At 43.8% G+C, this 24383-nt stretch overlaps 5 protein-coding genes across 5 annotated transcripts; 3 read left to right on the plus strand and 2 right to left on the minus strand.

Annotated features, from left to right (window-relative positions):
* Positions 1-7114: 7114 nt before the first annotated feature.
* CCR75_006965 (uncharacterized protein) lies at positions 7115-7660 on the plus strand (the record flags this gene model as incomplete). The annotated part of the gene is made up of 1 exon (XM_067965030.1): positions 7115-7660. The coding sequence occupies one exon, from the start codon at positions 7115-7117 to the stop codon at positions 7658-7660; it is 546 nt and encodes a 181-aa protein (XP_067818658.1).
* Positions 7661-7879: 219 nt separating this feature from the next.
* On the plus strand, positions 7880-8125 carry CCR75_006964 (uncharacterized protein; the record flags this gene model as incomplete). Its single annotated transcript, XM_067965029.1, has 1 exon — positions 7880-8125. One exon carries the CDS (start codon positions 7880-7882, stop codon positions 8123-8125), a length of 246 nt encoding a protein of 81 aa, XP_067818657.1.
* Positions 8126-17343: 9218 nt separating this feature from the next.
* Positions 17344-19444, minus strand: CCR75_006963 (uncharacterized protein). Its single transcript, XM_067965028.1, has 4 exons — positions 18908-19444; positions 18203-18824; positions 17957-18130; positions 17344-17890 (listed from the first exon to the last, which is right to left on the minus strand). Exons 1-4 carry the CDS (start codon positions 19234-19236, stop codon positions 17624-17626), a joined length of 1392 nt encoding a protein of 463 aa, XP_067818740.1. The 5' UTR covers positions 19237-19444; the 3' UTR covers positions 17344-17623.
* Positions 19445-20943: 1499 nt separating this feature from the next.
* On the plus strand, positions 20944-23109 carry CCR75_006962 (uncharacterized protein; the record flags this gene model as incomplete). The annotated part of the gene is made up of 4 exons (XM_067965027.1): positions 20944-21579; positions 21652-21798; positions 21865-21910; positions 21982-23109. 4 exons carry the CDS (start codon positions 20944-20946, stop codon positions 23025-23027), a joined length of 1875 nt encoding a protein of 624 aa, XP_067818654.1. The 3' UTR covers positions 23028-23109.
* A 224-nt stretch (positions 23110-23333) lies between these two features.
* Positions 23334-24023, minus strand: CCR75_006961 (uncharacterized protein; the record flags this gene model as incomplete). Its single annotated transcript, XM_067965026.1, has 1 exon — positions 23334-24023. One exon carries the CDS (start codon positions 24021-24023, stop codon positions 23334-23336), a length of 690 nt encoding a protein of 229 aa, XP_067818656.1.
* Positions 24024-24383: the final 360 nt, after the last annotated feature.

The following is a 24383-nucleotide window of genomic DNA, read 5'->3' on the forward strand; positions in this document are numbered from 1 at the left end:
TATGTCGACCATCAATTCCGAACTTAATCGCCGTTCCGATTTTACTCGCGGGATCGGCGTACTTGACCTGTAACGGGGGTGTATCGTTACATGAAATTAACAATAAAAGATTGTTAATTAATATTATCCAAAAGGCAGATAATATTTGGAGGAAATTACTTTAAATAGTAATTTCCTGAATTCTTATCCATAAATAGGTATAGACCATTATGTCTATTTATTCCGCAGACTAATCAGCTGTAGAAGTAATCAAAGAGAGTTACGAGATAAGATAGATAAGAATTCATTTACATGCTTAGTATTAGTTTATAGTTAAGACAACATTTACAAAGATAGATTAACAAAGACACTTAACTATATTAATACAGTTTTCATTTTACCCTTAAGTTAACTTGTCTTAAGGGAAGTCTTCCTCTGCACGTACAGTGTACGTCACCTAACGTAAGGCACCACTCACAACTGAAGCAGTGTGAAGTGGACTTGTACTGAAGCAGTACAAGTCGTAGTGCCCCGTTACACGTCACCTTCTTTACTTATTCCAAAATAACTATATCGCTGTTGCCCAACGTTTCGTGTGGACTTATCTGACACAGCAACATCATTGTTCAGCATCGACAGCCCATGCACCAGTTCGTTTTAGGCTTGTTCAATGTCTCAATATTTTTTACTTGTTTGGTTACAACACAACTTTATCTTTGGGTAGGTTGCCTCGACACCCCTTCATCTCTTCACCAATGCCAATAATAATGCCAAATTGTCCACTTTGTGCAACTTTTCTCTTTTATGGATCTCGGTACACATTACATGGTGATCTAAAACAACAATTCGCGAAGTAACGGGGCTTGCTTGATTAGCATATTTATCGGTGCGGCACGATCTCAATTCGCACTTGTGGAAGCACTGTTCAATGTGAAGGCAGCATATTCCACCGTATCGCCCCAGAAATTCGGCGGTAAGTTACAAGCATATATTACACAGTGATCCATATTCATAATGGTCCTGTGCATCATCTTGGTTTTTGCATTGCTAGCTTCACTGCGTTGGCTTGAAACACTCGTCTTCTCATAGAATGATTGGACTACTGATTTATTTCTCCCTGAGTCCGTGCGGAGTTCGTGCACACGACAAACAAACGTTTATCGAAAAATACCAAATTTCTTACAACTTCATGGCTGCAGCATTCTTGGTATGTTGCAAGGAAAATTACGGCAATAGTTGCTTTTGTGACTAACTAAGCTAATCATGTAGCGGTTACTTAAACGTTCCTCGTGCGTCATTAAACCGTAGGTCCAAGTGTATGACGATTGATTAATGAGTGGTCACCCGTATCTTTTCGATTGCCGATTCTTCGTGTGTTTTCCTTGTGTACGCTTTAAGCGATTAATTTTACACTTGTCCGTCAGGAAAATGGTAAAGAAATCATGCCATGACCAGCGCTAATCTAATCGCACGGTCTCAAGTGCGACAACCGATTTCAAAGCCAGCCATAGTGGCGTTACCCTTGGCTTAGTGGACTTGCGGATATTTATTGATCCGTCATCGAGGGCTCGGACATCCGCGGCATCGCCTAATGCGGCTAAACATGCGCCGCGACTATCGGCGCTCCGATCGATGACGTCGCTGTGAGCGAGTTCTGCTACAGCAGCAGTCAATAGCCCGGTTTGTCCGGCATCTGTGGACAAACAAAAAGAGAACGCTGACGAAGGTGGAAGAAAGAACATAGATCGTGTAATCCTTTCGACCGAATGCATAAGAGACTCAGCAGTAATAAACTTGGCGGTGAGTAAACTCGCTTTAGATTTATTGGACCCTTTAAGGTACTCAAAAAGCCTACACTCTCGACATTTCTTCGTTCCTGCGATTGCACCCTACGTTCTACGTCGGGCAGCTGAAAGCGTATGTTCTAGCTACGACTTTCGAGTCTTGATCAGCAGGCTGAGTAGATGGCGCGTAAATAGAGCGTCCATCGTGGCGAGCTCGTCGCTGAGCAAATTCGAGTGAGGCTGCGATCCAGCTTGCGGATGACCAACGATATGGCGCTCCAGCATCCTCACACGTCATTTGTGAGCTCGAAGCCAAATTGCTTCTAATCGCTGAAGACGCGGGTCTCCCCGAGGCGAGATATAATTACGACAACGTTATGGAGAATGAAACACCAGCGAGTTGCAAATTCGTTCTCCGCCTCGCGCAAGTGAGTTGCACAGACCTGTCGATGATCCGGCGGAATCGACGCAATCCGCCACAAATAGTGGAGGCTTTCTTCTCACCTAGACTACGGTTGTACTTGCCGACCCAAGCCTGTTTGATCTCGCTGAGCGGTCGCTCAGTGATGTGGGTTCTCCAAGCTGCCCTAGTCGGTCTAGGCATGGTGGAGCAAAACAGACATCTACATCCACGTGGACGAAGCAGAGGCGGCTCTCGTTTCAAGCGTTCTCACACACTCTTTCGCGTAGGCGCTGAGGAAATGATAAACTCAAAGTCTTCCCTGTCGACCAACAAATTGATAAAGCCACAACCGGACATCATCCGATTCCAGCGTCGAATGAAGGCACACCACGACGTCTGAAGCGCATCGTATCTGCCGCCGTCAATCATATTTCCACGCTGGCTCGGAAGCGCTGGAAATGATCTCGCGTGGTGACAGGAGAGTCCGGAGTATCCGCTCCAGACAAGTCATGCAGCGCCCACGGCCGAATGTCGGCGTCCCTTATGTGGACGTATGCACTGCCGCTAATGGCTCTATGCGGCTCTGCGTGGTTGCTTACACCTCGTTCCACCATCTTTGCCTGAATTTCTGTGTCTTCTTCATCTCGTGTTTTTTCAGTGAGCACTCGCGGTGCGTGAGTGCTGTCTTGGGAGGGGGTGATGCAATGGGCCATTTCCCTTTAATTTACACATACTTGTTATCTTAGTAGGGTGCTTAGTGGGTGTAGCACGTTGCATGTTTCTGTGTTATTAATGAAGAGCCGAACCCATTACTAGCCAGCAAGATGTCGGCACGTAGATGGAAAACTTCCATGAGGTCGGGAAGTCTTTTAATAGTTAGAGGTATCAGAGGTAAATTTTACATAAATTATGGACTTTCCTAACGCTTTCTCACGTGCACGTGAAAGCCAGCTAACGTCGATCTAAACCCTATCATTTAACGTAGACATGAGTAATAAGGCATAAACTTAAATAAAAGAAAGTTTGCTCTTCCATTTTGTCAGCGGTTCGTCTCTGTCGGTACGCCGCATTTGTGATGGAATGTTTATCAAAGTCGGCAATAGCCTTATCGCTATTACTGGTTTGTCTTCCTCAATGTTGATTAAATCAACCCCGTATCATTCGCATTGAATGTTTTGTCAATGTCGGGCCAAAATTCAATGGCGCTGATGTTAAAGAAGTCGGCATACGGACCAAAGAAAGCGGGTCGACTATGGAGCAAATTATTTGCACTCGAAGTTGTGTCAAAATGGATTTCAGCAATGCACCACTGACATGTGCCTATATTACAAGTATGATAGTTTTTAATTAGCCCTCTTTAAAGCAAATGTTTTAAAGAGAGTCTTCCTCGGCATACTGGCATTAGCATCCACAAGGGTTTCTCAACCGGACTTCTCTAAGTGCGCCAACTTGTTCACCAGGTCAGACCTATGTATATCAAATACTGCGCTGTACAAGGGAAAATCGCGCAAACCTCTGCATCACCTGATCAACATTCAGTCGAATTTGGACCGTTTAAGGCACCTTGCAAATGCACAGTAGCCGCAGTCGCCATCGCCATCCACATCAATCTTAAAGCGTACAGTGGACCAGAAAAAATGATGCACAAAGTCTTGGAGAGTTTTGATGATGACATTCTTCCGTAGTGGCTCTTTGAGCCTATAAATCCAATTGACTCGAGGGGCAAGAAAGTATCAGTACAATCTCACTGAGCTCATGCGGAAATTAAGCATGCGTCAGTCGTAACGGGGTGTACCGTTACATACGTATCATTTCCTGTAAGAGGAATAATAAATAAAATCTCCTCGGAGAGGAACAAAGAAAGCAGTACAAAATGAATATCTTTCTTGTTTTGTACTTAATAGTTCCAATATTATCAAATTTGGTAATATTGGCGCAATTAGTCATTAGCTCAGTCTCAGCTACGAAAAGAACAAATCTTCCACATAAATTCCCACCACTGTCATATGTCAGCATCGATTTAATAAAATCAAGTTCTTCTGTTTCTATCTAGTTAATACTAACTTAATTTAAACTAATATAAAACATGTAATAAGGTCTTATCTGTCTCTCTCTTTGCGCGCGTCCAGCGCTGACTGGACCGCGAAGTAGAAATAATGGTCTATATTCTACCAATGGATAAGGTTTTAGAAAATTACCGTGTAAAGTAAGATTCTCCAAATATTTTCCATCTTTTCTATAATATATTAATTAATAACCTTTTAGTATTAATTTCATGTAACGATTCATCCCGTTACAGAGGACGTATGAGAGTAAAACGATCAAGTAAAAAATAGCTCGTAGCTACCCCAATTCCATACTAAAGCAAGAGCTTAGCAGTCTCAGCGAGTTGGGTACACAAACTGTAACAGCAGCACTACGTATGGCAATCTTGATAGTGGCCGTGTGCGCTCAATCGTTTGCCACCGTACTCGTTATGCATAATCATGCCGTGGAAACCTTTAATCTTGATATTTTGTCAGACTTGCAGAGGTAAATGTTGTATGCGCGTGACGTCGTCGTCATCATTTTATTCGCACAGTTGCTACCCCTCGTTGTCCATCAGCGATTGTTCCTCGGCATTTAATTGTGCCAAATACTTGTCTAGCATAGTAAGAGATGGCAAACCCGAGGAAATGTCAAATCCTACAATACCGCTCTCCAGTGCCGCAATGCAACACTTATTCGGCTAGAGGCAATGAAGACGCAGTTGCTATTCGCGAACGTCCTAGACGCGTCGAGCTTAGACAACATCGATGTCCNTTTCGTAGCTGAGACTGAGCTAATGACTACTTGCGCCAATATTACCAAATTTGATAATATTGGAACTATTAAGTACAAAATAATAAAGATATTCATTTTGTACTGCTTTCTTTATTCCTCTCAGAGGAGATTTTATTTATTATTCCTCTTAAAGGAAATGATACTTATGTAACGGTACACTTCGTTACGACTGACGTATGCTTAATTTCCGCATGAGCTCAGTGAGATTGTAGTAATGCTTTCTTGCCCCTCGAGTCAATTGGATTTATAGGCTCAAAGAGCCAGTACGGAAGAATGTCATCATCAAAATTCTCCAAGACTTTGTGCCATCATTTTCTGGTCCACCGTACGCTTTAAGATCGATGTGGATGGCGATGGCGACTGCGGCTACTGTGCATTTGCAAGGTGCCTTAAACGGTCCAAATTCGACTGGGTGTTGATTAGGTGATGCAGAAGTTTGCGCGATTTTTGCCTTGTACAGGGCAGTATTTGGTGTACATGGGTCTGACCTTGTGAACAAGTTGGCGCTCTTAGCGAAGTCCGGTTGAGAAACCCTTGTGGATGCTAATGCCAGTATGCCGAGGAAGACTCTTCTTAAAACATTTGCTTTAAAGAGGGCTAATTAAAAACTGTATTTAATATATCCAAGTTCTTCTGTTTCTATTTAGTTAATACTAACTTATTTTAAACTAATACAAAGCAGGTAATAAAGTCTTATCTGTCTCTCTCTTTGCGCGCGTCCAGCGCTGACTGGACCGCGAAGTAGAAATAATGGTCTATATTCTACCAATGGATAAGGTTTTAGAAAATTACCGTGTAAAGTAAGATTCTCCAAATATTTTCCATCTTTTCTATAATATATTAATTAATAACCTTTTAGTATTAATTTCATGTAACGATTCATCCCGTTACAGAGGACGTATGAGAGTAAAACGATCAAGTAAAAAATAGCTCGTAGCTACCCCAATTCCATACTAAAGCAAGAGCTTAGCAGTCTCAGCGAGTTGGGTACACAAACTGTAACAGCAGCACTACGTATGGCAATCTTGATAGTGGCCGTGTGCGCTCAATCGTTTGCCACCGTACTCGTTATGCATAATCATGCCGTGGAAACCTTTAATCTTGATATTTTGTCAGACTTGCAGAGGTAAATGTTGTATGCGCGTGACGTCGTCGTCATCATTTTATTCGCACAGTTGCTACCCCTCGTTGTCCATCAGCGATTGTTCCTCGGCATTTAATTGTGCCAAATACTTGTCTAGCATAGTAAGAGATGGCAAACCCGAGGAAATGTCAAATCCTACAATACCGCTCTCCAGTGCCGCAATGCAACACTTATTCGGCTAGAGGCAATGAAGACGCAGTTGCTATTCGCGAACGTCCTAGACGCGTCGAGCTTAGACAACATCGATGTCCAGCAACAGGCAAAACGTCGCGACGCACGATCGTGCGTATTCCATCTTCAATCAACGTATACAATAAATACGTATCTCCCTAGGATGCATCCGAACATACCAACGGGTCCCTACGATCGGCTCAGGAATGTAGTACTTATAGGAATCGCAGCTACACATATGAGCGCCAACAAGCTCTCGATTATTGTGTGAAGTTACTTTCTACCCCACTAGCAAGAAATCGAACGCTCCGCCGCCATGGCTATTCTCAAAGTGATTAAGCCACATATGTTCACGATGGCTTAAAGACTAGACTACTAAAACGAAAAACTCTAAAAACGAGCTGTGCAAGTTTTAAAGAAGCTATCGTCGGAATCGGACCTGGGTTGCGATGTTATTCTTCTCGACGCCACGTTTCCCAAGGTCTTAAGACTCGAGATGCCGGCGTATAGAGGAGCGTCAGTAAACTCGTGCGGACGATAGCAATAAAACGAGCCAGTTTAAAGATGGTTTTCAGCTTGAAACCTAGTTCATCCTGAAGAATTCCGTCCCGAGTGAAATTTTAGAAATATTGCAAAGACGTGAACTTTCCACTTAAGATGTGTTTTCTATGCATCGACCAAATTAAAGAAAATACATTTCGACCTGATCTGGGTTCAATCATCGTCACACCGCAAATTTAAATTCTTCATACTTCACTACACTTAAATTGTTAAACGCGATAAGGTCTCAAAAAATAATCTTCTAACTCAATGGTTCGTGTCTACGTCGCCGCATTGACAGGTTTCCTCGCGCTTAGCGCGTCGGCCTCTGCTACTTTACAGTTGACGTCGGTAAACGAATCATTGGCTGATGCTTATGACAGTACCGCTCCTGCACGAGGGAAATTACGCGCTTACGCAGCAACAAATGTCGAGAGCGACGAAAGAGCTTTCAGTAATTTACTTGAACATCTCAAAACCCTTAATGTTTTGTTCTCGCCGCTTTCAAAGGAGCGCATGGAAGCAGCAATATCTAAAAGCGACAGCAGCGTGGTCAAGCATCTCTCGGAGGATGGAGCGGTCAACGAGAAGAAACTTGGAATTGGAAGAGATGGTGTAAAAGCTTTTGAACCTGCAAAAGTTTCGAAGGTGAAGATGATTCTAGAAGACATCTTTCGAAAGCCTTACAATAAAATTTTGTTGAAAGTGCTTTCGAAAGCGAATGGGGGTGAGCGAAATCTAGTGCGCAACTTAGCGCAAGCGGAAATGCTCGGTTTTAAAGTGTTTTTTCTTAAGTCAACTCTCGCTTCCAAGTGAGAGCGGGACGGTGTGTCGCTGATGGATGTCTGGTCATATATCTGCAAAGATGTAAATGCCCCAACTGAAGAGGAAATGAAGATTTTCTCGCACTGGTGTGGATAAGCTTTTGTTCTATCGGCGAAAGGGAAATTCTCGGCAGAGGAGACTGTTATTGAAAAGACGCTCCTCAAAGTTCATAATGACAACAAGAACAAGAAAGGCAAGCTTGCAATCAACATGCTGGCTCAGATTCACCTGTCGCGCAAGTTTAAGGTCGATGCCAATTTCTTTGAATTGTATGATCCGTCACCTTCTTCACTCAAGAAATTATTGCTTGAACTTGAGAAGAGTCCGCGTGCTTACGATCTCGATGTAGAGTTATATCGACTTCTCAAACAGGCTGTAACCGACGATAAGTTCATGAAAGGCATTTGGGACAGATCGACCAAGAAGCCTGAACAGCCCAACGCCAAACGAAATTAGAAAAGCTTGGGTTTAATGAGGACCGAAGTCAGTGATCAATCGGATTCATAATTTTAGTTTCGACTAGAAAGGGCTTTAATTGATAAAGAAACGACTTGGCTAAAGTTTGCGTTTTGACAGAATAAGTATGTGCTTATGAAGTTAAATTTTGGACATTCATGCATAATTTGGTAAGCAAATTCATTTTACGTCCTTATTGTCTTCCACGACTTGCAATACACCGATTACAAGCGGCTACACGAAAAGCATCTCACATCCCAAGCAAATAAAAAGTCGAAGTCAGATGTTGATTCTAGCATGCTTAAAACGAAAATTGCTTTTGTGCTGTTGCCAGCATTATAATTCTTGTAACGGAACTTACCTTGCTCCCTAAGTCAGAGGAAGACTTAGAAAGTCAAAGATCCACTTATTTCTAAGGAACTAATAGGTTTGATAACTTATTGAGCTGTACAGATAGTAAAGCTTTGTGAATCCTAAATTAAGGGATTCCGGGGCTCGTAGAATGAAGTGGCAACTAGAGCCCGAGAGCATGAACCTTAGAAAGGCTTCTGTCTCTCACATCTCAAAAATCGAGCCTTAGGAAGGAACTAGACACTTTAAGATCAAACTGTGTAGGCGGACGCTTCTTAAGCTGCACGCACTACAATGCACACACTTTCAAGCAAATGAGGGAGCGGTTTGACCGTCTTCTTATACGTGCAATGAGGTAGTTGGTGGGCGCTTAAGAGATCTCACCCGTCAAACTTGTACCTTAGGACAAGTGTTGTCACGGAAGCGGAAGTCCGGCTTCACGTGTCCACTTACTAACTAGGATGTTTTAAGACTGATTTATATTTAATCGAATTAAAAATAAATACCTTTTGCCAATCGATAGATGCCATCTCTGATGATGTACAACCCTACGTTGCGAGCGTATTATTTGAATACCTCGGATTACGGATGACGCTAGTCGTCATCCCTTTCAATGCGAATGCACCTATATTCATCACATACACAAGGGTTGGTCACTTCGTGCACCACACCCAAGTGGCAGGTCTACTTTACTAAGTAATTGACCATCCCGTTAAGTAAACAAAGGGTACTTAATGGTTTTGTGTAACATCAGAGCAACTTTAGCCCGTTACACCACCCCTTTTTTAAACGTATTTTACATTCTGTAAAAGCGTGAGCGGGAGGAAGAGGGACAGCAAGCTGCTTTACTCGCCACTTATAGTCCACTCTATCACTCTCAGCGACTAGTATGTGTACATTCTTGTCATCACACGGCGCCTGACAGGTCACCTACGAGGGGTCAAGCTGATGGATCGTCTGTAAAGACACCCACACAACCACGGACGAAGCGCACGCGCAGCAATAAATCACTGCCGCCGCCTAGCATCTCAGTTCCAACGCCGAAAGCTACTGCTGCTGTCGCACCAACTAGAATTTAAGAATTATCACACTCGCACGGAGGATTTAGAGCCGTCGCTTATTGTTGACTACAACGCGTCGACACTGCTACCATCACCTCATAGTAGTGATGAGCACAGCGAGCTAATGTGGTGGGATAATGGCGCTTTACCCCCATCCAAACTTCACCCTTGCTCTAACATGGAGACGCCCAACGTTTGCAAATGCCAACTTCCCTTTCGTCAACAAAGTGACTGTCACATCGTATGCGCTGGCTAGCGCAGCGACTATTCGTGAGAGCGTTGTCCAAAAAGGCGCAGCTGCTTCTCAGTTAGGTAGAACCAGAACACCTGTCGCTCAATTCATCATTCACAAAGGGTCTGACGCAGAAGAGTCTGAGCGTAAAACTCCACCGACGGCACGTGAGCCTGTCCTGTCGGTGCCGGCATTGAACATGGCTATGTGACTGGTGGCATAATACCGATCCGACCTCCATCCGAATGGCCTTATTTGAATAGAACTATTGCGGCACACAAAGAGCGCGCTTCTCTAGATGCACGTAATTATTTTGGCATCTATAGTTCGTGAAAAGCTCAGGTGGAATCACTTGATCGTGTTATCCTGATCACGTCGTGTTGCATTCAAATACGTCAACCGACAATACGAAGCGGAATACCTGCGCCGTTTTCAGCCACATTCCGATATGTCAAAACAACGCCCGCAGCAAATTAACTTGGCTCGCTTGCGTGTGAAACAAATCATTGGCGATACTGAACCCCCTGTTTTCACTCACCACACCGCTCCTGCTAGTCCATTCCGAACTAGCAGAGCGACAACCGGTGCTCCTTCTCGTAGGCAGCAGGCCCGGTACATCGATGCGCAGCCTGTCGACCGGTTCCCAAAAGTTAAAAATCTTGAATATCCTCTCCACTGGACGAGAATTTGATATTTCTGCTACACGGAGTGATGAGCAGCCAATCTTCAACAAGGAAGTGTCGCTCTCTAGCAGCATCCATCAGTGTAGGTGGTAAACGCTACCAGTCCGTGATTCACTGTTTACAGTACTAGACAACCTACACTGAATACGCCTACTTGCGCACCGCACAATCGTGTCTTATAACGATTAACGGGGTTGATTTAAACTTAAACCAACCAGACAATAGAGCTTATGTCTTATTGCATCAATGTCACCAAATTTGGTAATATTGGAAGTTTGCTGGGAAGTCCTACCTTCCAAAGGGTTAATTTTAAGGCTTTAGAATAGAATAAATGTATAACTGTACAAATAAATTTAATTTCTTCGCAACAAATTTCTATCTACTACTGACTTTATATATATTATAACAAACTCTGTATGGCTATGAGAGAAATAAATAAAGAAGTACATAATTTGTGTCTCCATAAATTCGACTTCATCCTGTAATTTTCCTCTGCACGTCGTGTACGTGAAGTAATCGAGGCGGCCCACATTCAATGGAAAGAATATGTATTTTTCCTTTACAGAAAATACTATATATTATTCCTTATATAGGTAATACTCTTAATATAACAGGACACCCCGTTACATCCCCTCCATCAGCAACAGTCACAATAGTGACTTATGTGGAGTGAGAGAAAAATACTGTTATGTCTTTCCCTGTAATTTTGCATCATTAGTCTTTATTGGAATTCCATGTTTGTCGTATTAGTGATGTTTGTTCAGAAATCTATTCCTTTGGCCATGGCTACTAACAAGTTTGTGCGCGTAGCCCGTGAGGCCGCAAAGCTGGCAGCTGCACTAATCAATGCAGCTGCGAGAACCATGTTAGCGTAAACGTTAAATGAGCCATTTGGAGAAGGACCGCAATACGTTACATTTGCTCCCGAAAAAAAGCCTTTGTTGCGGTACCCATCTCGTTGGTCTGGTATGACCAACGATCAAAATTATCTTCCGTTTTTCGACTCATCCAGGATCCACAAGCCTGGTGAGAATGAAACGGAATACTTTATCATTGGCTTTTTCTGGCATCGGTGGTACACTTGCAAGCGGGCAAGGATGTCAAACCTCTGTTCCAGGCTTAGACAGCATTTGTACACAATGTGGAAAGCATAGGCCGTGAGGTCTGGCTTGACAAACTGGATGATTTCCGCGAACGGGTCAAAACGAGGACCGTAGTGATGCATGCTCCAAGCTGCACAATTTGTCTAAAAGACATGAATTCCTTGCCTACTCATGTCAATGCTGTTTTAAGGGCGCAGGTCATGCTACTAAGGAAGCATATTCCCTTAAAGACCTCATTGGAGGACGGTCACCCAATACGAGATGCGTCAAGAAATTAAGACCTCCCATCCTTTTACAAGCGCGAAAAGTCTCGTTCTCTAACGGCCTCTGTCGAGGAGGATGGTCTCGTCGTGCTGTTGAACGAGAAGCGGAACGTCCACCATCAGCTGGGAGCGAGGTTCCAGCTTTCATGCAAGGGTGGATACCCTCGCCAAGGAACGAGATAACTAGTTCGAACACCCTTTACCATACAGTGGTTCGAGAGGCGTTCAGCAAGACAACGGTTCCCCCCACTCGATTTCTTCAATGTATGTGGAGAGGGAGGAAATATCGGGTTCGCCTCGTTTGACGAACTCGAATTAACATAATGATTAAGATCACACCATTTATTAATTAAGGGAGAACATTGATCACGATTCCGTCGCCGCGAGTAAGCGGTGACGGTCAGTAATGTTTACCGTGACCAATTGTTAAAATTGCGCGCAAATTGCGACTGATCATCTGGCGAACGAATAGACGCATCATCCCCATCAAAATGAGCTGGTGACAGCTCGTCAAAAGATATCTTCATTGAACGGAATAGTGGATCGTCCAGTTCATGAGAACCAGACTCTGTCTCGAGACTATCATTCTTTAGCTCGAGATTGTCAGCCTTTGGCAGACGCCTTAGAACATTCCGGGGTGATTCGGAATCGGTAGAAGCCTCGTGCAGTTGGCAAGAGCAACGTTAACAAAAAACGTAGGATGCGTACGCATCCTGAGAGGCAGCTCGATCGTGTACGCATTGCCTTGGCGGTGCAGTACACGGACCGGGCCAATACACCTGGATAGTGAATCATTACTGCCTACATTTTTACTACATTTTTTTGGTAAGTTTACCGTAGAACTGTAAAGATAGGTCGTTAACTCTAAATAAAAGAATATTTGCTCTTCCATTTTTGTCAGAGTTCTGTTTCTTGCGGTCCACCGCATCAGCGCTGGAATCCTGTACGAATCGGACCACTCTTTATCTAGGCAGCAGGGAATCATTTGGCGACTTGGTTTTGTTTTTGTCTTCAGTGCGATTGGTGCGCACTGCAGAAATGTCATTTGCGCGTTAGTGAGGGCATTATTGTTCTCACTAATAATATTGTCTTTGATGCTGAGTGTTTCAGCATTATTTTTAAAGTTTGTAATAGCATTATTGTCATTGCTGAGTTTGTCCATCTAAATGTTGATAAAATCACAATTCGTATCATTCGCATTGACCTTAGGGCTAATGCGTGATGAGCAAGAGCTAGAAAATTCTTTGCACGAGCGAGCCCTCACCTTAAATAAGAGTTTTTCTCAAACAAGGTGGCGTGGATGGCGTAAGCTGTTCACGTAAATGCTTTGTAGAAGCATGCACTGAATTGTTGATAGCAAATGTATTCTACCATCGGCAACAACTCGCTTTATCCGCGAAGTATTTCTTCGAGGATACGGTTTGCACGCTCCGTCCGACCATCTGTTGCAGGATGATCAGAAGTTGACATTTTCAAATGTGTCCCATGAAGGGCTTTGATAAGCCATGGTCAATATAAATTGACTCAGGAGCGTCTTGCAAGTATGGTCGACGTCTTTCTCTTGATGAAAGTTAACAATATGTTGAGGCGCCTAAAGTGCATAAACGTGATACATCACTGTTCGCGTAGCGACTGGAACTCGTGTCACTGTCCTAAAGTTCCGTTAAACTTACGTATGAAGTTTCTGAACTTTGACAGTGTGGAACGCGGGCTCGTCCTTGATTTGTATTCAATAAATGTTCTCATCTTCGGTATAGCCTGGCTTGAACGCCATGAGCCATGGATCAATGGGGGGCTAAGATCTTAGGCGCAACACGCAATGATCCTAGCAAAGTATTGGAGTCATGAACCCACCTTTGCTAGGCAACAAAAGCGCTATTGGCGGGAATCACTCACTGACACTGACAGTGTTTTAGACATTGGATTGTCTGAGTTAATAAACTCCAATGTTGAAAACATTAATTCTGAGCCCGACTCAGACAAAGACGGTGGAAAGGCACGTACTCCGTCGAATAAAACTCGTTGTAATAACGATTCATTGAATGCTGAAAGCATTGGAGGCCTAAGGTCGAGTCATCAAGGGTGTAACATCCCTGAGATACGTGAAGTGGCATGTCTTCGTCCACCGAGTGTGGTCGGCCGGAGTGGCACTATACTGAGTGTCAATACTGACACCATTGGCAATTCGCCAGGGTATTTCGGGTCAAACCCTTTTGATGCACGTGAAGTGACACGTAAATGATCGCTGGACAAGGAGGTTGAGCTACATAATTTCTCGTCGGCTGTCGACTTCGCCACCAGCTCTAGTATACAGGCTGAAAAATTTGAGACGTGACTGTGCCGGCCTCTAAAAGGCGTGTTGTCCCGAGACAGGAGACAGGGGAGGCGCAAAGCGTCTACACCTTCACAAAGTGATAGGAGCGAGCAATTGCACACGTTTGTAAACGGTGTAGCCGGTAACATCGAGGAAGAAGTTAGCCTTGCGGCAATCTCTTCATTACATGCTCTTTTAGAGCTAGACAAAATGTCTATTAATGAGTGCGGCCGAGCCCTAAAGGAGCCGAGTTGGTGATGAACTGACTAACAATTGAGTTGAATTCATCGTCGCTTCTGGACGAAGCTGCCCTGGAGGACACATAAGCTGCGCTTTGTGCGCGGAGGGGGGGGGGTCATCGATCCTGTAAGATCCTACGGGTCCATTCTATTTCTTGGTTAAGGATATCCAAGGTGTGGTACATACCATTCCACCATCCGTGTTACACGGAGAGACGTGTCTGTCATGATATTGACTTGGTTCCTGGAACCAAATACTGTGCCACACGACAATGGTCTTTGCCAAAGGAACAGTGCGACGTAATTGACAAATTTTTCACTCCTAATACGAGAGCGCAAATCTCCCCATTCGAGACCGACATGTGTCAAAAAACCAAATGTTAAATGGCGCATTTTATAAGCTTGAATAAGATTAATACTGCCTATATACCAGCACAAACTCCCATCTCTATAAAGGATGTTCTCCAGAATAATGTGGCGGGATGAGCGATGCACCGTGCACCTGACATAGCCGATGGTTGTTACCAACTGCTCATGCAAGCTAGCGATATCCCGCTTACAGCGGTAAGCACCCCAATTGGTGTGATATGGTAGTGGTTGGTTATGCCACAAGGAATTTTCAACGCCCCGGCGACATTTAATCGTCTAGCAACGCAACTGTTTCGCCCTCATCGAGGCTACGTACGTACCTATTTGAATGACAAATTAGTCCACAGTCGTGCGGAAGAGGGCCAGACGGGTGCTCGAGTGTATAAGTACAAAAACCGTGTATGTCAATGCGATAAATTATATAAAAATGTAAATTATCGTTATTAATATCTGACTTAAATAGTTCCAATATTACCAAAGCTGGTAATATCATGCTCTATTGAGTTGCCCATTTAAGTCTAAATAAACCCCGCCAATTGTTATAAGACACGACTGTGCGGTGCGCAAGGAGGCGTCATACTTAGGTAGTTATGGATTTATAAAGCTCAGTAGTAGATAGAAGATCGTTTCGTAGGAAATAAAATATATCAATACAGTTTTACTATTTTCTCTATCATAAAGCCGTAGTCTAGCTTTATAGAAAACTTCCTCTGTACCTTTGTGTAGGGTGCTTAGCAATTAGAACTTTCAGGCAGCAGCATTTACATGCTGCTAGCGCGCCGACGCTTCCACGTCGACCCGAAAGCTTAAAGATCGAATTCTCTAAGTTTAAGGCAGTCCAATTTTAAGATAATTCGTCGAATTAGAGGACGTCATTGATCAGCTGGACATCCTGGTGAGGATGCAGCAATCTGCGGCACGGCCGTCTTTTTCGGCGCTAGAGCCTTTAAGTCCACGTGGAATGAGTTCCGATACGGCTTTTGCAAGCCGACGTAGAACACGGGTGTGTACGCAGCTTGCTAGGATGGTTACGCGTGTAAGCTAGGCCTTGGGCACGACCGTAAATGGTCTAATAAAGCGTGAGTGCAATTAGGTCTTGAAGACCGCAGAAACTAAGTTGCTCGGTAGATTTTTTAACGTTTAATAAAACTCGGTCCACGGCCGCAGAAGAATTAATACAGCTTCTATCTTTGGTATCTCCTCGTTTTTTTCTGTTCGTCTTGACTATCCGCAAACGTGTCACGTACATATCTCCAGACAAGAAATCGTGTCGCGAGAAACTCGCTTACTTGGTTCCGAATGGTAATAGGGCTGATATCAGCAAGTCTATCGGCTGATTCTCCCGCACCAAGACCTGAGCCAAGCCGTAGTATTGATAACGGAAAGCATGGGTGGGTGAGATCGAAATGACATTTAACGGAGTGTAGCCAGTATAGGCATGGATATAGTTATTTAACGCAAATTCCACCACCGGGAGCGTTGAGCTCCTGCGCTTTAGTTCACACTGCGTAAAACGTCTTCAATGACGCGGTCGACACGGTAAGTCTGACCATCGGTCTGCGGATTGTCCGCGATGGATATGTCCAATCTGATGCTAAGCACTTGAGAAATCGATTTCCAGATTTACCCGTGAAACGGGGATCTAGATCAGAGACAATTGCCACAGGCAAACCGTGTTGTCGAAACACGCGGTCGATGAACAGCTTTGCTATACCTTCACCATCAATAGAATTCAGCACAGCCGCTAATGAGCCTTTTTGCTTAATCGGTCAACAACGACCACTATTCAGGTGTTAACGGCTGAATCTTTTGGTAGGCCAAAACAAAAATCACACTAATGGAATCCCAACACCCTGCGGGTATGGGCAGACTTGCAAGTGGTGCAGCAGCATGAGCCGAGCATTTAACTCGTTGGCGGTTTCGCATGTGCGAACGTATGTGCTGATCCATTTGAGAGCTTGGGCGACCAGAAAAATCTGGCTTACAAAGCCGCAGGTCTTTTGTCTACCGAGATGACCATCAAGGGCATTATTGTGCGCCTCATGGATATTCGATACTTCAAATCCTCATCACGCGGAACAACGATGCACGGAGTATCCACAGCATCCATGCAATAAAGCAAGAGGTCGTTATCGATAGAAAATCGATGTAACCTTGCACGCAAACGTGCCGTCAACTAAAAGCCCGATTCAGTGCTCTTTAGAGCTCGTAGCGGAGCTAAACACTATTCATCCCGGGAGAAAACCGAACAGATTGATGCGACATTATAGTCGTTAGATGAGAATGTTCATAATCCGGCCTGCGCGATAACGCATCAGCCAAATCGTTCTGATTGCCAGGCTCAAAAAAAAATTAATTTTAAAATTGTATTCGTTAGAAAGGAAAGCCACCAAGCATTCGTGGGAATATCAATTTCAGTTTGCAAATTTAAAATTATTTATTAATTTTCTTAAAAAGTTGTGGGAGTAAGAACTTGTTTAAATATAAAATAAACTTTTTTCAAAATAGTTGTGGGATATCAGTTTTAAGCTGTGGCGATCTCAATACACTAGAAATATTGCTCAATTGAACCAAGTTTACTAAATGATAATAAGATAAGCAAGGATCAGTCAAATCGATTTCATTTACGTTACATGGTATAAGCCTGCCTCGTCGGGATTCCACATATCAAAGCATCTCCCGTGGTGTTTCTATCTATTACTACATGTTCATTGCTCCATACCTTTTTCAATTTTCTTATCAATCCGGCAATATAACTAAACATGCCACCCATCAAGGCGCGAATGGTGTGATGAGGCGTCGACCAATTCTAGCTCGCAATCAACCGACTCGAGCTAGCAATTGGTAAGGTTTTCTGATAGAATCTGCTTGATTGTCACATGTTCAGACGGACGCGACAAAATTCTTTGGGGAGCCATCGAGCCATTGCCGTAGTTGAGGGCTCTTAAGCGTTGGCGTGATGGAATGATCAAAGTCGAACGTCTCTTGCTGAAGCGCCACATCAATCGTTGGTGGAGCAAAGCGTTTGTGAGGCGAAGGTTGACGGCCAATTCCAAAAGTCGATGCATTTGCGTGAGGAAACGCAACCGACACGTCCGTACGAAGCCGAGGCGATCGACGGAGAAAACCACCCGTTTCACTCAATATTTCCTATCGTAGCAAGTCTTAACGTAAGCAAATCAATGCATGGGTCTAGACAATGCAACAATCACTTACAAACTCGAGTGTATTGGAATCCAATTCGGTAGGAAAGTCAAGGTCATCAAAGGAAAATTTGGTGCCGTCGACTTTCAAGAAACCTGCCGGCGACATAAATCGTGGAGATCGGCGTAAGCTATGCGGTGGCTGAAAACCTAGTGGCGTCGGCATGTTAAAGAACTCGGCAACTTGCTATGGACATCATCGATCCTTCATTTCAATAAGCATACCGTGCGACTTATTGCATTATAAGACAACGCGTACCTCATTAAAGTCAATGTCAAGGTGTTCAAAAGCGTGACACGGTTGATCCATGTCCATGAATGCATCACTCTCTCCGAGTCCAGGGCCATTCAGTCGTTTCTTCTTGTTATGGTCATTGCGTGAATTGTTTTTATTCGTAGCACTCGCGACAGTAATGTAAGTCCCGCACTCTTCGTCTCCTGTGTTAAAAAGCTGCAGCAATAGCTGCGTATGTAACACTCGTCGAGGTGTATCCGGTAAGAACATGCCGTTATTATCACCCGCAGCCATGCCTCCTGTGCAAATGCGCAAATCTTTGCGTTTTCGTTTCGAATTGACTTTCTTGTCGACATTCTGTAGTGCTCGTTCTTCCTCAGGATGAACCAATGCAGGATAGCAATCCTTGTATACCAACGCTTGAGAAGCGCACGGACTTTGACGAAAGTTGTCGCCGGAATTCATGGCGTCTCGTGTTAATTCCACCATCGAATTAGGTGACGCGTCGGCGCTAAATTTAGCAACTTTAGAACTACCTGGACCGCTTCGAATGCTTTGTCCTATCGTTTTATGTTGCTGTTTCGCCATGCGACGCATCGTGCGTCGCATGGACGAATACCAATGGTTTTTAATGGCATTATCCGTCCTGCAGCACAACATTCATGAGTTCTTGATCGACAATACAATAAACTATTGACACAATTCTTTTCGTAATTCGTCAATTTTTACCTTCCAGGAAGCAATTTCGAGATCTCGGCCCACTTGTTCCCAAGACGGGTCTGGGCGTCCTCTATAATTTGCTCTTCTTCCGTCGTCCACGGATCCTTTTTAATAGTAGGGTCCAAATGATTCAGCCACCGGGTGCGACATTGCTTGCCGGTGCGCTCCGTGCCGTGGTTCTCGCTATTTAAATGATCCGAAATGACAGACCAGCGTTTGGTACCGTATTCTTCGACAAGGCGAATAATCGCATCGTCCTCTTTACGCGTCCAGGCACGACGCTCGTATGTCGAGCCTCGAACATTCATTCGGCCGTCGTGTTTAATCGGCTTCCCCATGCTTTTAGGCTGTTCGGACTTTGAGGTGAATGAAGATCTGCGTGGGCCAGAGAGGTGGATCTTTTTCTCGCGAAAAAACGATATCTTGACCGTTTACCGTTTTTCCACTGTTTCAACGATTTCTGACGCTTCTGGTCGAAGAGGCACCACGTGCTTCCGCATGAATTCGTCGAATCATCTGCTCTGGAAAGATTCACTGAGCCATAAACCACCCGTGTCACACAGACATCGGCTCTTCCAGTGCCTTTGCGACACGAAAACGCTTCTTCCTTTTAAGTCTGTCACATTTTGCCTTTCACAGAAAAGCAATTCACAGCGCCATGAAACGTAGGCACTGAACGCTTTTGCCCAGCCTTTCCTATGAATTAATGCAGCACTACCAGGACGAGAATGGTAGCATGCTGGCGCTCTGGGAAGAAAGCACGAACGGGTCGGACCATGTCAAGGCCTGCACTGAGTCAAAGCTGCACCTTACCGCCTTCTGACTTGTAAGGACGGAAGAAGCGCCACGGCATGTTGGAATTGAGCATGTTCACATAATTGGACGTAGTTGCGATGTAAAGGACTGCAACTGTCTTTTTAAAGTAACGTACTGAACGCACTATTGCGATCTGGCGTCGAGATGCATACCGATGAGCTGAATATACGCGGATGCTACAGAATCCTCGAAGCTCGATTTTATTAAAGTCATCGAGTCTGGTCGACAATGGTTTAAGAGACAGTAAAGCAATTATCCGCTATGCTCATTTTAATATTGGAGCGGCTATACTTGGGAAAAATGGCATTCGAGTCCACCAATTTGAATGGCCGTAATGTTTTTGCTGCTACCAAAGTATCAGCAGCCGGGCATGTCAGCACTTGATGTAACAACAGTATTGCATGAAGCCATGTTTAGCTTCGTATTCTGTACCTCGCGTCAATAGTAAAAAAATATCGTGTTTGGCTATATTGCGAAGTCTGCAAGACATTTCTTTAATGTTATCCATCTAAAAGACACTTTTTCTACGCGATGCACGCCTTCCTTAAGCTTGACGAACAAGGTTTACATCGATCGATCGCATTAGAAGCTGGTCTTTCTATTAATGTGGTGGATAGTAATTAGTTTTGTCAATTCAATGGTATCGATGATTAAAATGGATACTAGCAAGCTCGTTATTGTTGGGTTTGAGAAAATTATTTCCGTGGTAATTGTAAGCAAGATGCACAATCTGCGTCGCTCTTATCAGTCACGCATGCGACAGGTAATGCTGCGCCGCCACCACCTGTTGGCAGGGAGTAGAGTTATTTATCTAGAAGTATTTCATCATTACCTTAAATTAACGGCAGCGGGTACACCGCAGGAGACGATAGCGCCAATAGGATCTTAATTTGCGACGTCTGCGTGGATAAGTTCTTCGGACATTAGATATTTAATTAAATGTCTCCCCGCATTCATTTACAATTGAATCGTGCGGAGCCGTTGGAGGCTATATCGCCCGAGCCTTAAAAGAAGAAACTTATTTAAAACTCGAGAAGGATACTAAGGACAACCACATTAGAGATACAACTGATCAACGAAGTCGCCCACGTATTCTGAGACATTTCACCTGGGAAAATATTCATAGATTGACTAATTGTTCTGAGAACTAAACATAATTTTAGAAAGTTATTGATCGTGACAACTCATTCAAATGTTCAAATGCCGAGTATTAGAACGACCATAAATTCATGCTACCTTATGAGCGTGTACTAGGACCGAGTTGGTCGCTTGTGGAGTTGCGCAAGTTTTATGTTCTCCTAAAAGTGCACGGTAGACAATGGGATACGATCGCAGATAGCTTACCGCTACGCTCTGCGGCAATGGTGCGTGGTTTATTCGAGATGCACCGCAGGTATTTATCGCTGCCAGAGGCATCAGTCGAAGGTTTTTGCGCTATCATGATGGACCACTTTGAGATGCAAAACGAACTTTTAAAACGCAATAGTATGAAATCATCATGGGTCAAAGAAGTTATCGTCATGAATGTGAAGCAGGCGATCGGAGACGGATTGAAGTTAACGGCTCGGAGTAGGAAGAAGCGGAGGCTGGAGAACTTGATGTCTACGGAACATTTGGCCACGCTGCAGTCTCAAAAAGAGCTGGATCAATTGTATTGTGAACAACGTAGTCTTTCACACAAAAAACGAGGAAGGAAGCAAAGACATCCTATGAAAGCTATAATGTGGCTGGAATATGGACAGAAATTGATTCATGGAGCAAGATTTCGTCTGCCGTGGTACCACTGGTTTCACTCTTTCAGTGACGTGGATTTTTTTCAAGAAAATGAATTTGTCGGGTGTCTCAAAAGCATGGGCCTTGAAAAGGTAGACGTGTCGTAGTTGAAATTAATGTTGAATTGGCAACTGACGAGTTTTCATTGATAACGGTGTGTGTAGACTAAAGTAGCAACGCGGTCAATTTGGTCGTCCATGCGTGCTTCAATGGGTCGCCCACGACGTCTTAGTCCGTTATACTTTGCGCAAGAAAAGCAGAAACTCCAGTTGTTCCGTAACAGCAATTATGCCCGCGATCCTGCACAATTGGTACCAAACACGTCCACAATAAAAATGTGAATTGATTTTATTGACCATTGCTTTTCTTCGCTTTAGACAAATGACAGGACGAATTTATTGAAACCCGGTGTGCCGCTGATTGGTATTTTTTGGTTAATTTGAAATCTCTCGCATATTTGCTAAAGGGAGTGATTTTTTTAAATTGTTTTATAGTGTGGATGGAGTCGAAGCGATGTTTTCGACGAGCTACATTCGCTACTTTTCACGCTCGAGATCAAACATGCCAAGTATTTCTCAACAACTTCGAGGCCGTGTCATGCAAATTGGAGCATATTATGGTACTGGACTTTTCCCCGTGGTCAAATAGTGAAGATGGCAACACAGAGTCAAAAGTTCCAGTATCGACGCTTTATCGACGCAGAGAAAAGTTTCATGGAGATCGTCTAGCAAATGCTTCATCAACAATTTCTGACGACCGCTATCGCGAAGAGAAAATCCGCGTTATGCTTACCGTAAAGAGTCTTTTATACCGGAAGGAAAAGATTATATCAGCACTTTCAACCTTTCATAAGCGCATAAATGAGCAGCAAGCTCAACTTTCTGAAAAGAATGCGACGAAATCCAGTCCATGGACGACTCCGACGGCATTGTCACCCGCTATCGTCAAGGATTTCGTTAAGAATGCTTCAAGTGACAAAGCTCTAGTGCAAAAACAGCATTCGTGGCTTATTGCCAATTTGGAGGATACAAACGCGTCCTTGCAGGCTGCATTGCTGAGTCTTCAATCGTTTTCAGCTCAAACATCCTTGAAATCAGGAAATTTTATCACTGGCCTTGATGATAACATTCTGCCAATTGAAACGTTGTCGGAGGATCAAATGCGCTGGGCCATCCATTTTCTTTCGGCGAGTCAGCAAAAAGCCGCAGCTGTGGTTGCCGAGGCAGCGTTGCAAATCGAAAAAGAGGGCAATGTGCTTACAAAACACGATTATTTTTCAAATGCGGCGCATTCTGGCAAAATACTACCTAATTCTAGACAGCTGGTCGCCAATTGCGTCACGTTAATGAGCGTTCTTCACTGTCACGTTGCGGCGTCGCCAGATGTACCGCACGTGGTTACACAAAAGCTCGTCGAGCGTGTACTAGAGCTACTTAAGCCTAAGCATGAGTCAAACATGGATCTCTACACTGAGCTCTGCGCGGCCGCCAAAGCCACGCAGGATCAAATGACCCTGCAAGCTGCTTTATATAAAAACTAGTTGTAATTATTCGATTTATGCGTAGCTTGCAATATTATCATATTTGTGCTAAAAAAATGTAAAGTCTTGACATCTGCAACTTTTTAACGAAGAGCTCGTTAGCCAAACTGAACTCCCTGCTATGCTGAAGTATTAATGGATATTTGCTTTATGACAAGAATGACCAAGTTGGCAACAATTTAGAGGTTGTCAATGGCGACAAAGGTAAATAAAGCGATACTAAAAAATTGTTTATGTTCCTTGGTAGCGCCTCTTGACGTTCATGAAGCAATCACGGTGCGTAGGTCGAATTCGTCAATATTGAATCTATTGCCAGCTTTGGCTAAATTCTTTGAGGATTTTCTCCACATCATTGTAACGGCTATTCTGCTGCATGAGCTCGTCAAACTTGGCAGTCTTGAATGCAAGCGCCTTTTCGAGCGCTATAATTTTCTCTTGCTGTCCATTTATCGTCTTTGTCATGTCGTTGCTAAGCTTTTCAAAAGTTTCAGTCTTCTCTGGATTAGTCAAGTGCTTTGTTTCAGCAGCTGATGCTTTAGGAGACTCTGACTCTGGTCTCAGCTTGGTCTCGAATAAAAGCTCATGACGAAGATGCAAGTGGGCAACTTCTCGCTCTAGTACCTCCACACGCAATTGCAGCGATTCAATATCGCTATTCGTGTCCATGAGCCCAGAAGCTTCATTGGTACTCATCGAATTAGGATGCTTCGAAAATTCGGTTTCTAGAATCTCCTCCTGCAGCTGACGCTCTGCAAGGCAAAGCTCAAGTTTTTTTGTGTCGAACCCAATGTCGCGATGGAACGCTCGATCTCGCACAGTCTTTAAATGCGTATCTTTAATATCACAGAGTTCGAACGCTGCCAAAAGCTCGCTTAGATCATGCAATTGGGCTCGCAACGCCGCAACTTGTCGCTGATACAACTTCTCACAGGCCTTATTGGTCTGCAGATAGTCTTGAAAACGCTGATGTAGCGGCGGTATTGCTTTTATTTCCATTGATGCCTGTCTTATTATAATCAACTGATAATTTAAAGTTCGGCTTTCTAGCATTTTGGTTATCCAAGGGAAAGAAAGGGATGAAAGCTTCAAAGCTTTTATTATAGCGACGACGTATGGGACAAGTGCAAAAGCGTTCTAGGTCGTCCTATATTATGATAGATTGAATACATTGTGAGTATTACAATGATGTCTGTAAATTTACTCTGAAGTCGCAAGCATGATGGCAAAATCAATTACCCGGCGGTTGTAATTTTACAATACCTTTGAAATTCGAGGAGAAATATTACTACCAGATAAAGTTGAAATAGGACAACGGAACATATCTTTTAGGACATAGATAATTTTTAATAGTTTTCA

This window comes from Bremia lactucae, linkage group LG10, assembly GCF_004359215.1.
Source record: "Bremia lactucae strain SF5 linkage group LG10, whole genome shotgun sequence".
Taxonomy (NCBI): domain Eukaryota; phylum Oomycota; class Peronosporomycetes; order Peronosporales; family Peronosporaceae; genus Bremia; species Bremia lactucae.